The sequence below is a fragment of the Panthera pardus genome, unplaced genomic scaffold (assembly GCF_024362965.1).
Source record: "Panthera pardus isolate Hobbes unplaced genomic scaffold, ASM2436296v1 HiC_scaffold_24, whole genome shotgun sequence".
NCBI lineage: Eukaryota > Metazoa > Chordata > Mammalia > Carnivora > Felidae > Panthera > Panthera pardus.
In genome coordinates, this window is record NW_026526810.1 from 12,280,660 (window position 1) to 12,295,200 (window position 14,541).

Below are 14,541 nucleotides of genomic sequence, written 5' to 3' on the forward strand. Positions count from 1 at the left end.
TTAATAAAAAATAATTACAGAAAACCTACAGAAGACATCTACAAATGGCACAATACTAGGAACATTCCTGTATAAGCAGGAAACAAAACAACAAAACCTATAAACCACCACTATTTAATATTCATCAGGAGTCCCTATACATTGAAATAAGACATGAAAAAGAAATGAGAGTTATTAAAGAGATAAAAACCACTATTACATTTATAGAGAACTTGTATTTCCATCTGTCTGGAAAAGCCAAGAAAACAAAAAATAATAGCACCAACAGAGTTCATTAAGGCGGCCAGATACAAATACCCAACACACACAAATCAGTCATTTTCCTATACTCATTTCAATAATAACCAATTGAAAACATAATTTAAAAAAATCAACCTGGATATAAACCTAACAAGAAATGCATCAGATTGATATGAAGACAGCGATAACACTTTTAAATGATGTCAAAGAAGACCTGAATAAATAAAAACATACCATGTTCCTGGGTGGGAAGACTCAATATTGTAAAGATGTCAATTCTCCCCCAATTAATCTATAATTTCCATGCAATCCCAATCAAAATCCCAACAGGATTTTTTATGGAACTTGACAAGCAGATTCTCAAGTTCATCTGAAAGAGAAAATGTGCAAGAATAGCCAAGAAATTTTTGAAAAAGAACCATAAGAAGAAATTTGTCCTATAAGTTATCAAAAAAAAATCCTCTTAAACTATAATATACTTAAAAGTGAGGTATTGTTTAGGGATTAAGAACAAATAGGCTAATGAAACTAATGAGACAATGGAGGATCAAGGTGGCATGTGGAGATCAGTAAATATTAACTATGGAGAAAAATAAAGTTAGATCTCTCCTTCACACCATGCACAGAAATAAATTCTATATAAATTAAAAAGCTAAATGCAAAAGACAAAACCATAAAAGTTTTAAGATGAACTATTCTTCTAAAACTAAGTTTTAGAGGAAATACAGGACAATCAATCTATTATCTTGGGCTTTTCTAAGCAACAGCCCAAACCCAAGAGTCACAAAAATGATTAATCTAACAACATAAAAAATTTTAAACAGATTTTTATTGAAATATTACATATAGAAAAAAGGCACAAATCATCAATGTACAACTTAAAACTTAAAAAAGTGAAAATTTCTCTGAAATGAAAGGGACTTCCAACTAAATTTGGAGTACCCCCACTTTCCTCTCTGAAAACAATAAAGGTGACACATGCCTCTGTGATTCCCTAGGATTTATCATTTCTCCATAAAGTAGGTAATGCACCTGAGGGCCTTGTGGCTGGGACACGGGTGGCGGTGGGGGCAGGGTGAGGGAGGGTGGTTGGTGGAGGGGGGGATGTTTCTTTGTCACACTGCATTGCTTTCACAGCAAAAATGAAAAGTCTATTATTTTAGAAACAGTCAGGTCTAACCAGGAACCACACAGACACACACAATCTTTCCAAGAACAGGCATTTTTTTTGTGACATGGTTTGTTGGAGGAGAAAAAGTTAAGTGACAGCCAACTCTACCCCATCCCCACTGTGGTGAGCATAATGTGAGTTAATGCTAATTCACTAGTGAGGGGAGGAGAGCTCTTCAGCTACTAGATTGGCAGAAGAGAAGGATCTGGGTCCACAAACACAAGTTCTCGATACCTGCAGCCTTGCTCTCTTCTCTGCTCCTCCCACCCCTCACCCCCCCATATTCTAGCATCTTACTGACCTAGAGAGAAAGCCTTCACCTACTCTCCAGCTAGTCATTATTAATAACCAGAAAGTGAGCAGCATAACATCTGTGCAACAATGCTGCAAGAAATAAGGAAAAAGGGGGCATAAGTGCAAGAAAATGATAAATATATAAACAAACATTTCTCCATAACTTAAGGAAAATGTAATTTCTCTCTGAAGCAAGAGATCAAGGATATATAAGGATTCGATTAAGACATGACAAGACAAAAGAAAGGGGTCCAAAATGTGTTCATCCTTAGGACAGAAATAGAAGGAAAATATTAAACAATGTTAGAAATGAAAGCCTTGGGTGCCTGGGTGGCTCAGTTGGTTAAGGGTCCAACTTTGGCTCAGGTCATGATCTCACAGTTCATGATTTTGAGCCTCACATTGGGTTCTGCCCTGATAGTGTGGAATCTTCTTGGGATTCTCTCTCTCCCTCTCTCTCTCCCTCTGTCCCGCTGTCTCCAAATAAATACATAAACTTAAAAAAAAAGAAGAAAAAGAAATGAAAGCCTTTATTGGAGTTTTCTCTAGGCAAAAAGACTTTGGCAAAATTCCCAAAGAACTGGAGGACAATCTTGAGAAAAACTGAAAAAATAAAAATTAAAAATAAATAAATAGGGATGTCTATGTGTCTCAGTCAGTTAAGCATCCAACTTCAGCTCAGGTTATGATCTCGTGCTTCACGAGTTTGAGTCCCACATTGGACTCTGTGCTGACAGCTCAGAGTCTGGAGCCTGCTTCAGAATCTGTATCTCCCTCCCTCCCTCTCTTGCTCAAAAATAAATAAAACATTAAAAATAATTAACAATAAATAAATAAATAAATAAATAAATAAAATGGAAAGGAAACAAAAAGTTAAATATGATCAGAAAGAAATATAGAAGCCAAGAAATAGAAATCCAACATATGTATAAATGGTATGCATGAAGAGTAGAACTGCATATATAGAGCCCAAAATATTCAAAACCATAACAGAAGAAAATTTGCCTTAAATAAAAAAAAAATACCCAGATCTTTTCAATAATATTGATTCCCAAGAACAGCTGCTATAGAATAATCCTCATCCATAGGTGGTCCAGCAAAACTACTAGACTTCATGTTTAAAGGAGGAATTTTACACAAGACAAAAAGTCAAATCACCTACCGGGGGAAAAATCAGGCTGACCTCAAACTTGTCCAAACAACACTGAATCTAGCGGACAAACAGGGGGATGTTTGCTAAGTTCTATAAGGATATAATAGATAACACAGATATAATTCAAGTGTAAAGGCAACTTTTGGGCATTCTCAAAGATGAAAGAACTAGGGAGAGACAGCACCTGTTAGCCTTTCCTGAAAAACAGTGATGAAATCCAGTCAACTAAGAGATGAATCAAAAGAAATAATTCAGGAATGGAGGGGCGCCTGGGTGGCTCAGTTGGTTAAGCGTCTGACTCTTGATTTTGGCCCAGATCATGATCTCAGGGTTTGGGGGACCAAGCCCTGCATCGGGCTGACAAAACAGAGCCTAATTGGGATTCTCTCTCTCCCTCTCTCTCTGCCTCTCCCCTGTTTCATGCATTGGTGTGCTCTCTCTCTCAAAATAAATAAATAAACTTAAAAAAATAATTCGGGAATGGAGATGCCATGCTGAAAATGATGGTGGCAAGACTGAACAAGTGGGAGAATCACAGTGACAGATGATTACAATCAAACCCTGACAATGTAAGGACAATGACAAAAATCTGAATCAAGGTATGAGGGTGAGAATGTGAGAAGAAACTGAAGTACTAATTATCTGGGAATTACTAATTAATATGGGAAACAGGTAATTAAAAAAAAAGGAACCCTAGACTCTTAAAAGATTTTCATAATCTTGGTTTTCTTTAAAAAAAAAAACTTAGAGGATTATTTGAGAAAATATTTCATCATAATGAAATATGTATGTAAAGTCCAGCAATTCCTTCATTTCAAGTTAAGTTTGTTTTTTTCTATTAAATTCACATAATGTCAAATTAGGCATTAGAAAAGTAACTTTGGCTTCTTAAATATTTTCACAATCTTGGGTTTTGTTTTGTTTTTACTAACTGAAAAGGGCTATTTGGAAAATATTTCATTACAATGAAATGTTTATGTGAAGTTCAGCAATGTCTTCATTTCAAGTTAAGTTTCTTTTTCTTCTGTTACATCTACATCAATCAAATTAAGCATAAAATTAAACATTAAACAAATAAAATGTAAACATAAAATTAAATCTGGAGTCCAGCAATTATTCAGTTTGATTTAATTGTTGTGTTATGTTTGTGTAAGGTTAAGCTATATTTATTTTAAGCTGTACATATTTTACTAAAAACAAGTAGAGAATGATCAAATGTCAATGAAATAATAGCCATCCATCTACTATCCATCCATCCATCTATCCGTGTATATGAGTGTTTTTTAAGTCTATTCATTTATTTATTTTGAGAGAGAGAGTGAGCATGAGCAGGGGAGGGGCAGAGATAACAAATGTTGTTCAAGCAGCTACATTTTGTAGTAACTGTCAAGCAGCAATAGATACCTAATACATCATCTATTTGGTAAAGAAATATAAATCACAAGTTTTAGTTCTAATAACTGCAGAGTAGATTCTATCATGCTAACTCCTCTAAAAAGAATAATTATAAATTCTCAACACAATAGTTATTAAATATAAATGCAACGTCTTAAGGTCATTGGAAAGCAACCAGAAGAAGACAGAGGCAGGCACGGGATTCAGTTCTTGAAAGACGGGAACCATATTAGGTATGATGCAAGTTTATGTAACTTTTCTTCTGGGGGAACTCCCCAATTCTCTTCATATGGAGAGGCTAGAACTCAAGCAGGAAAGTGCAATCTAGCTCTCCTGGGGAGTATGGGATAGAGTTTGGGACTGCTAGAGCAGCTGGAAATTGAGATAAATCTCAGAAAGATGAGAGCTACAGAAGAGGACATATAAACTCCTCTCAAACACTTAGCTGTCCCCTGAGCTAAACATGTTTGGGAAAGACTCTAAGAAGTTCAAGAGGAAAAGAACAGCTGGAAGCTGAATGAGCTGAGCAGATACTTCAGCTGCTGCCCATTACAGGGGAGTCAATTTGGCGTTTGAGTCTCGCCAAGTAAGAGGTTTTGGTAACCATTTCAGTCTTTCAACTGAAATGCCCAAAGGGTCACAATCTAAGAGTAAAGACCATGTGGTTGGGATAAAGAATTTTCCCTAAGGCTAAGAGAAAATCAGAAAGAGATCAACCATAAAAAAATTAATAATCAAACCATCACAAGTTCAAGTTGAGCTGACTGCTAGAACAAAACTCTACAGCATTCAAAGATCATAGAATGTAGTCTCTACAATGTAGCACAACAATGGCTAGCATACAGTAAAAATTTACCAGCCACGAGCAAAGAAACAGGAGCATATGACCCTATTCCTAACTCAACCATTAGAAATAACCACAAATAACCCAGATATTGGAATTAGTAGAACAAGTCTTTAAAGTAACTCTTCTAAATATGTTAAAGAATCTAAAACAAAAGATAGAAATAATGGGTGAAGTGAAGAAGAATCTCAGGAAAGATTTGGAAACAGTAAAAAGATGTCAAATGGACTTTGACAAAAGGAAGGCACAAGATCTGAAAGTTAAAAAAAAAAAAAATCACTGGATGGATTTAACAACAGACTAGACACAACAAAAGATAGTATTAATGGACCTGAAGATAGTGCAATAGAAATCATATAATTTGCAACACACAGAGGAAAAAAAGGACTTAAAAAAATGAACACAGCCTCAATTACCTGTAAGGTATATCAAGCAATCTAACAACTATAATCCGTGCCCAAAGAGAGGAGAGAGAAAATAGGGTTGAAAAAAAATTAAACAACGGCAGAAATTTTTCCACGTTTGATTTAGACCAAAAAATAAGAACAAGCCACTAGGAAGCAAAGCAAACCCCAAGCTAGATAAACATGAAGAAAATTATACCAAAGGGCATTGTAGTCACAGGCAAAGCACAGATAGAAAGAAAAAAAAAAAAGAAATCACATTATGTAAAGGGGGAACAACAACAGGGATTATAATGGACTCATCATCAGAAACAATGGATGCCAGAAGACAATGTAAGAACATTTTTAAAGTGTTGAAAGAAAAACCTGTCACATTAGAATTCTATGTGCAGAAAAATTTCTTTCAAAAATGAGAATGAAGCGTGCTTGGGTGGCTCAGTTGGTTATGCATCTGACTTTGGCTCTGGTCATGGTCTCATGGTTCACGGGTTTGAGCCCCATGTCAGGCTCTGTGCTGACAGAGCTGGCTTTGGATTCTGTGTCTCCCTCTCTCTTTGCCTGCTCCCCTGTCCCCCACTTGTGCTCTGTCTCTCTCTCTCTCTTTCAAAAATAAACATTAAAAAATAAATTAAAGGTGAGAATGAAATAGGGGGTGCCTGGGTGGCTCAGTTGGGTAAGTGTCCAATTCTGATTTCGGCTCAGGTCATTACCTCACAGTTTGTGAGATTAAGCCTTGAGTCAGGCTCTGTGTAACAGCATGGAGCCTGCTTGGGATTCTCTCTCTCCCTCTCTCTCTGCCCTTCCCCTGTTTGCCTGCGTGTGCTCTCTCTCTCTCTCTCTTTCTCAAAATAAATAAACTTTAAAAAATGAGAACAAAATAAAGACATTTTCAGATAAATGCAGAGTAAATTGTTACCAGTACACCTGCACCTCAAAAAACATGAAAAGAAATTCTCAGGCTAAAGAAAAATTGAAAGCAGATAGAAATCCAAAGCTAGAAAGTAAGGATGAGCACTGGGAATGGTAAATATGTAGGTAAATGTATTCCTTGCCATTAATATTTTCCAAGTCAACTGTTTAAAGCAGGAATAACAATGCATATGGGTTTATAACACATGAAGTAAAATATAAAAACAACAGCACAAAGGATGAGAGTGAGTGTGAATTCAAATAATCCGTTTTAGGCTCATACATGATACATGAAGTAGTATACTAGTAATTCCAGGTAGATTGGAATAAGTTAGGATATACACTTTAATTTCTCGAGCAACAGCTAACAACAACAACAAAAAGTTAAAGGGCCAAGCTCATGGTCAGTTCCATGGGCATCTCACAGAAATTCTGTGGTATGCAGACTCAGAGAGGGAGTCTGTTAGGGGTGCCTGAAGGTTGCCCTGTCCAGGGGTGGGCTTGGAGGAAGAAGGGGTGGCTGCCTGTGTACAAGCATCTTTCGGGACATAGGTGCCACAAGTTCCCCGGGTCAATGCCAGCTTGCCGCTCCATGGCCAGCCCCACCCCATGGCCCCTAACCCTCTGTGGCACGCTCCATGCTGCAGATCCTATTTTGTCATCTGCACTTCCTCCATTCCCAGTTGAATTCTACCGTGTTGAGCTTGTGCTGTGTCCTTGTGATTCTTTCCTCACTAGGTGCTTGCCCTGCCACGCTTGGGACCCCGTCTGCCTCTGTCATTTCAGTACTTGGTCCCATACTGTCTTTTGTGTTCATGCTGTTCATCCCAAAGACCCGTGGAGCTCCTGGGGATCCCGGGTTGTGTCGGTCTTATCCTTATTCTCCCCTTCAATGGCGAGCACGGTATCATATTGTACAGTTCATGCTCAAAGATATTAAATGCATTATTAAAATATATTCCTGTCCTCCAGCCCTGGTCATAGAAGTGATCTCTTCAGAATTTGGGCAACTTGGGTATACAATTTTGTAATGAGTATGGAGCAAATCTCTATGAGCAAGAACAAACCATATTCATGTGTACTTCTCTGGAGGTTCTTTATCTCCGTTAACTCTGCTGGCTGCTCATCGCAGTCCACAATATAGGTGTTACCTACCTGCCTGACTCCAGAACCCTCTACACCAGCACTTCTCAAACTGTCATTTTTGTCACACCCTCTAGGGATTTTATTAGAATGTAGATCCTGACTCAGTAGGTCTGGGATAGGGGTTAGGATTCTGCACTTCTAATAGCTCCCAGAGAATGTCAGTGGTACCAGTCCAGAGTCTTTGGGGGAGCAGGGCCCAGACAACCCCAAAGGTGGGGTTCATCTCTCACTCACAACAACGCAAATCACTTTTTTTCTGCCTCTGAGTTCCAGAAGGAGGAATGGAATTGTTTAGAGGCTCCCTGCAGACTTAGCCCTGAGCCAATGTTTTCATGCATGGCATCTCACTTCATCCTTGTAACAGACCCAGCAGGCCAGCTGACTCTGCCATTCTTCCCCCACAAGTGAAGGAACCGAGGCTCAGAGAGGTCCAAGGACACACAGCTAGTGGGTGGTAGGAGTGGGACTGGTTCCAGGGTCAGCCTGGTCCTACAGTTCATGGAGAGACTTCTTAGGAGTATTCATGCATTAGAACCTCCAGGGAGAACTTAAAACATCTCAACATCTGTCCACAAAGGAGCGTCCAGGTGACAGAGTGTCCAGATTTGGTCTGCCGGACATACCCTTGGTGGTTAATGCTATCATAAAATGATAAATCCGAGCCACTTCAAAGATTTCCAAGGGAAAGGGCAGGCAGGGCATAGTAGTTAAGTAAAAGCCGAGGACTCTCTTTTCAAAATTCAAGAAGTCCCCTGAGGACTGGGTGATCCAGAGAACCCGTGGCCCAACCTCTCCACCTATGTGGCTCATAGTAGACCTGAGGGGGTCAAAGGCAAAAGGCAAAGTCATCTGAGCAAAGGCAAAGCAGCAGGGAAGGCAGCATCCTCGCATGCCGTTGAATGAGCATGAGCACCTCCAAACTGAGAGTCCCATGTGAGGACAGCGGTGCCCCCAAACCATCTGGATGGTCAGGGACCATTCATGCTCGTGGCATGTACCTGCTCAGTTCCCAGTCATTTCATTACCTTGGAGTACTTGCTGACTGCCAGTCTGAATTGTCAAACTGCCAGGCTCAGGTGGGGAAGGCAGACTGTTCTCAAGCCTTCTCCTAGCAAGGGTGGCTTCACTCACAAATGGGGAAGCCCAAAAGTGGAAGCAGAAACACCTGGGGTTTTCATAACTGTCCAGAAGAGAGCTGGGCACATAGTGAGTATGAGGAATGCGTTCAGTATTCTAAGGATCCTGAGTACCTCACAACGGTTAAGTCAACCATGTCGTAACTGTTTGACATTGCTCCTTACAGGGACCTGGAAGAACTGACCCCCATTGCCTGTAGTGAACAAGATGGCAGGACAGCTACATTCAGGGGACACTTCATGAAGCAGAGTTGCCATGGGCTGCCCATAAGTCATGAGTGGACTGAGCCAAAGGGAGAGGCGGGGAGAGTTCTTTGGGGTGATGGAAAGAATGTTCCAAGTCCAGGCGTAAATTGGGAAGAGCACGTGTGACTGGGGGACACTATGACAAATGTCCTTTGGCTAATGCTGAGGGGCAGGGGCAGGAGAAGTGGGCCACCAGGCTCGAACAGGAGTTGGAGCAATGAAAGGCCTTGGTCCCAGGTCACAGGGAGCCGCCATAGGGCTGTGAGCAGCAGGGAACCAACGTGGTCTGGTTGACCATGGTGAGTCAGACTAGCAGGATCGGAAAAGAGAGAGGGTGCCTTTCTGATGGCTTTTCAGCCAAAACAGTGAGCGATGCCTCTGCCTCCAGGTCCTGGGCACTGAGTGCTGGCTGCCTGGCCGCGGCACACGGGCACGAGGCTTCAGGCTGTGGCCAGGCCAAGGCCAGAGGCACAGCTGCTGAGCCCTGCAGGGACGGACCCCCAGCGCCCCTGCAGCGGGCCCTGAAGCTCCCAGGCTGTGTGCTCCCGGACCTTACCTCCTATTTTCGCATTGTATGCTATGCCCACGATGCAGTACGAGTTGTTGGCTGAAGCAGCGACCTCTCCTGCGCACCGGGTGCCGTGTCTGAAGCAGAGCAGAAAACAGAGTCAGGCCTCAGCCCCCCGATTTGTAGCGGGTTCGGTGCAAGGCTCGGGTCTCCTACAAGGACAGTCAGTTATCCCTAAGTCCAGATGGGACACGAAAGCCCATGTCCTGCCTCCTTCTCTCCTCGCCACCACTTACTCTGCCCCCCATGGCTGGCTCCTCTGGGAGGGGGCACGAGGCCAGGGTTTGCATAGACCTGGGTGGTCCTGTCCCCGCCACACTGGCACGGACAGGCAGGCACACAGGACCTTCCCGCCACCCTGCAAACTGCGAGCACCTGCTCAGGGGTGGCTCTTCCCCATAACCCCCAGGCCGAAGTGAGGGGCTCCTGCTCCCAGCACCCAGGGTCCCCGGGCTCCCCCACCCCGAGCTATGCATTCACACGACTGACAACACACCGCTTTTGGCACACTGCAGGTGTGGTGTAAACATCTGCCCGGCTGACGGGACGGAAGAAAGAACAAATGTGTTCCCTGTGTACCTGCCACCCCCATGCTCACCTCCAGAGAGCCCCCCCTTCACCTCCATGGCCATTTAAGCCGGAGCTGAGGAAGAGTGCTCGAAATTGGACACTCAACAGTAGCGGAGGGACTATGAAGAAATTACCAGAAAAAACAAATTGCTTTCCTCGGTAATGACTCCATTTTCCAACGTGCTGCATCCAGGCAATTCCTCTAGCAGAGGCCAAAATACGGGCGAGTTTAAACAGCACATCTTTGAGGAGAGTCCACAGGGGATTAGAATCATTGATTCAAATTTAAAACCGTCTTTTAAAAGAGTCCTGGGTCTGCGTGCTACCCTCTGGTGGGGGGGGTCATTTGTCCTTCTGCGGACCTCGTGCGGCCCCACGGCCAGGGCTGTTCACAGTGTCACGGAGCTCCATGTCTCGCCCAGATTCAATCCTATCCTTCATGGGTCACTGCATCGCATCTGGATCATTCCTCCCTGCCCCCTGGATGTGTGGTGAGGAAATGAGGCACCCTGCGCCCCAGGCGTGCTCGCTGCTGAGCAGGAAGGGGCACCTTGGGACGTGAGGCAGGAAAGCAGCCCTCAGGGCTGGGGCCTTGGCGGGCTCTGGGGAGCTCTGTGTCTGTTGTGTTGAACATATCAGCCTGGCCGAGCCTCCCTGCACAGCACAGAGAGGGCACCAGTATTTGAACCTCACCAGGGACTCTACAGAAAAGCAAAACACTATATGGAGGGAGAATGCACCTTGGCAAGCATCATGTTAGAGGAGGGAGGGAAGAAAAGGGCTTTTGTTCTTTTCCTCTAAATATTTTTGGAGGGATGGTAAGAGCTTGCATGGGGCACGCTAGCAGAGAGAAGACAAGCAGGACGCAGCAAAGTGAACTCCCAGGAGCAGGTTTGCGAAGCTGGACGCTACCCCCAGGACTGCCACTAACAGCACACAAGTCACCTAGCTCCCCAGATCCTGCCGCCTTCATTTGCAAAGTGATGAGAAAAACCATGGAGGCTGCACGCCCACAATATGCTTAGGCGGTCTTCGCCTGTCTGCTCGCCCCGCCTACAACCCTGGGAGGTAGGGAGCACTGTCTCCACTGCAAAGTCTCTAAGAGACTGAGAAGGAGCCACGCAGCCAGGAATGGTAGAGCTGGGGTTTGAACCCAGATTTATCCAACATCCCTCATGCATGCCCCACCTCTCTCATAAGGTCACAAGTGGCGACAAAAAAAGCTCAGCATGTGACCTCTGTGTTCCAATAGGCCCAACTGCTGTCTTAACACAATTGGCCATGGAGACCACTAGATTCAAGGGCTATTCCTTTCCAATATTCCGAAAAGGCTGGAAACAGGAACAATGTTGGCCAACATCCATTTCTAACTGAACATCCATTTCTTGCTTCTTCCCTAAGACACAAAGTCCACAGAAGGTGTCTTGGGCCTGAAGGGCTGTGTGGGTCTGGCTTCTGGCTCCCGGGTTAGTCCCAGACACTGGCCAGGCTGCCCCATCACCCTTCTGGAATCCCTACTGGGGGCCAGTTCAATAGTGATTCTGCAGGGAGAGGGACAGACAAGTAAGGAAAGAGGAGACAAAGTGACATACTTATTTTCATTGCTGGCATCATATCGTGGGGATGGGTCATAATCATTTCCGTTGACATCATAGCTGGCGTAGGAATCCTAAGAGATGAAATCTTAATGACTGAGGGAAATTAAAGCATGCTTTAAATGTTTTTATGCAACTATTAGAAAGTTAGAGAAAAACACAAACTTGGTGCTCTCGTATGATAATTATCATCTTACATATATTCTTATTGTGGTAAAATGCACACAACAAAATGTACCACCCTAACCATTTGAAAGTATAAAGTTCAATAGCATCAGACTTCAATGGTTACTCAACATCACCACCACGCATCCCCGGACATCTTCGTCTTACAAAACTGACACCCTGCACCCATCAGACACTAGCCTCCCCCTCCCCCAGCTCCTGGGAACCCCCACCCTACTTTCTGTCTCTATGAATTTGACTTCTCTAGGTGCCTCAGATAAGCAGAATCATACAGTATTTGGGGTTCTTGTGTGTGTGTGTGTGTGTGTGTGTGTGTGTGTGTGTGTGTGTGACTGGCTTCTTTCATTTTTTTTAAGTATGTATGTATGTATTTATTTATTTAGAACAAGCAGGGGAGGGGCAGAGAGACAGCGTGAGAGAGAATCCCAAGCAGGCTCTGCGCCTCAGGGCCACTTGGGGCTGAAACTCATGAACCGTGAGATCATGACCTGAGTTGAAATCAAGAGTCAAATGCTTAACTGACGGAGCCACCCACCCAGGCGCCCCTTATTTCACTGAATTCCTCAAGGTTAATCCATTTTGTGGTATGTATCAGAATTTCCTTCATCGTATACTTTTAATATGTGTGTCTTTGTTTATATACCCATAATCACAGTATTCATATAATTTCATATCTTCCTTCTAAAACACATCATAAAAGTCCTCAGTTGTTGATTTCAAAACTGTCATTTTAAAAGGTTGCATGAGGTCTATGAAACAGATACGACATGGTTGACTTAACCATTGTTAGGTACTCAGGGTCCTTAGGATACTGAATGCATTTCTCATTCTCACTATGCGCCAGGCTGTCTTCTTGACATTTATGAAGACATTTAATCCTTACGATAACCTGATGAGATACCATTTTACAGACGGTGACACTGAGGCACAGAGAAGTGAAGCAACCTGCCCAAGGTCTCAGAGCTAATCAGCTGCAGAGTCAGAATAGGAACTCAGGCAGTTGGGTCCAGAGCCCAGGCTTTAATCACGTCCTGTTCCTTGTTGCTCATGTTAGTATGATGATCATCCACACATGTGTTTCTGAATTCTTTAGGATCTATTCCCAGAAGTACATGTGACTCCTCAAACATCTAAAAAAAATTGTTCTGTGAAATCCTGGGCTCCAGGAGGCAGAGGGAAGTATGGTTTGTCAATCCTTCTCAACATGGTTTTCTGTATTATTTGTTTGTTTAGAGCATGAATGAGGGAGGGGCAGAGGGAGAGGGAGAGCAAGAATCTTAAGCAGGCTCTATGCTCAGCACAGAGCTCAATGCGGGGCTCAATCTCATGACCGTGAGATCATGACCTGAGCTGAAATCAAGAGTCCAACATTTAACCCAGGTGTCCCTCTATATTGTTTAATCCAGTGGGTGAGGGGAGAGAAATGGCACCTTATGGTTTTTAAAATCTGGATTTATTTAATGACTAGCATGGTTGAATATCCTTGCACGTTTCTGGGTTTGACTTACATAATTCGGGGCCAGGTCGGGGTGATTCCTCTCTATGCCATCATCAAGGATGGTGACCACCACGTTTTTGCCCGTGTAGCCCTTCTTCCACGCTGCCTGGACGTTCATTTCTGACCGGCAGCGGCTGTTCTTGTCGCCACAGTGCTGTGGGCACAGAAGACACAAAGCACCCCCCCAGCATGGGCACTCCTTGCGCCCATACTGTGGCATGAGATAGACATACCATACCGTGTAAATGCAGCAGGGGAGGAAACATTTCTCCATGCCTTAGCAGAGAGACTCTCCCACGCATTTCCAGGAAGCGCTCCACATGCTTTCTGCACCCGGCAATTTACCTGCCCATTTTCCTAGGGCATTATCTCCCTTTTTTTTTGGGGGGGGGGCTCTCATTTCACTATTAGTCCTGAGTTTGCCTTAAATCACTCCCCTGCTCAAGGGCTCCACCACCACCCCCTGGAGACTTTCACATAATTTCTAAAAAATTTTCATGAGAAAGTTTGTGCTACCCAGCATTAAAGTAGGGGTTTCTCACCCATATGAAGTGTGTCTGTTTCGAGTTGTGAGAATTTAGCTTTGCTGGGGGAACTGAACCCATCTCGGGAACACAGCGCTGCAGATGCCCTGGGGGCAGCAAGGCCCACACCCTACTCACCATGTACCACATGTTGGACCAAATGGGGTCGTTGAAATAGAGGGCCTGAGGGTCCCCTCGCACCTGCCTCTTCACCCTGCGTTTAACTTCTTGTTGTTGGAGCCATTTCACCTGGCAGGGAGAAATGAGGTTACTCTTCATTTTAAAGAGGATCTCATGATCACCTGTAGCTTCTCTGTGGGTGCTACAAGTGTCCTTTTTCATGAATATCTGTGGCATAGAGGTCTTGGATGGTAAACACCAAGGAGACATTTTCACTCCTAGTGACAATATTTAAATCTGAGAACTTATCTGTGTATGTGGCAGGGAAAACAGTGCCACTCTCATAGGTTTTGAAATCGTTCTACTAAAATGAAAAAAATCCAACAAAAACAAAAACAAAAAAAGCAAAAAAAGACTTTGTGGAATTGCCAGCAAATTGTCTGGTGACCCTTGTCCAGAATATGAAGGAACTCCATGTATAAGAATGGTGAGAGCAGAGCAATTGATCAAATGGTTATTGGCAGTTGGAAGCAAGATATTCT

General features: G+C 43.3%; 1 protein-coding gene across 2 annotated transcripts in view; it reads right to left on the bottom strand.

Annotated features, from left to right (window-relative positions):
• PCSK6 (proprotein convertase subtilisin/kexin type 6) overlaps positions 1-14,541 on the bottom strand; it is a 191,294-nt gene that overhangs the window by 111,337 nt on the left and 65,416 nt on the right. For both annotated transcript variants that reach the window (XM_019460080.2, XM_019460081.2), the window contains exons 3-6: positions 14,018-14,128; positions 13,366-13,509; positions 11,669-11,745; positions 9,495-9,583 (exon numbers count right to left, since the gene is read on the bottom strand). In XM_019460080.2, the coding sequence (XP_019315625.1) occupies positions 9,495-9,583; positions 11,669-11,745; positions 13,366-13,509; positions 14,018-14,128 (421 nt within the window). The remainder of the gene's footprint in view (positions 1-9,494; positions 9,584-11,668; positions 11,746-13,365; positions 13,510-14,017; positions 14,129-14,541) is intronic.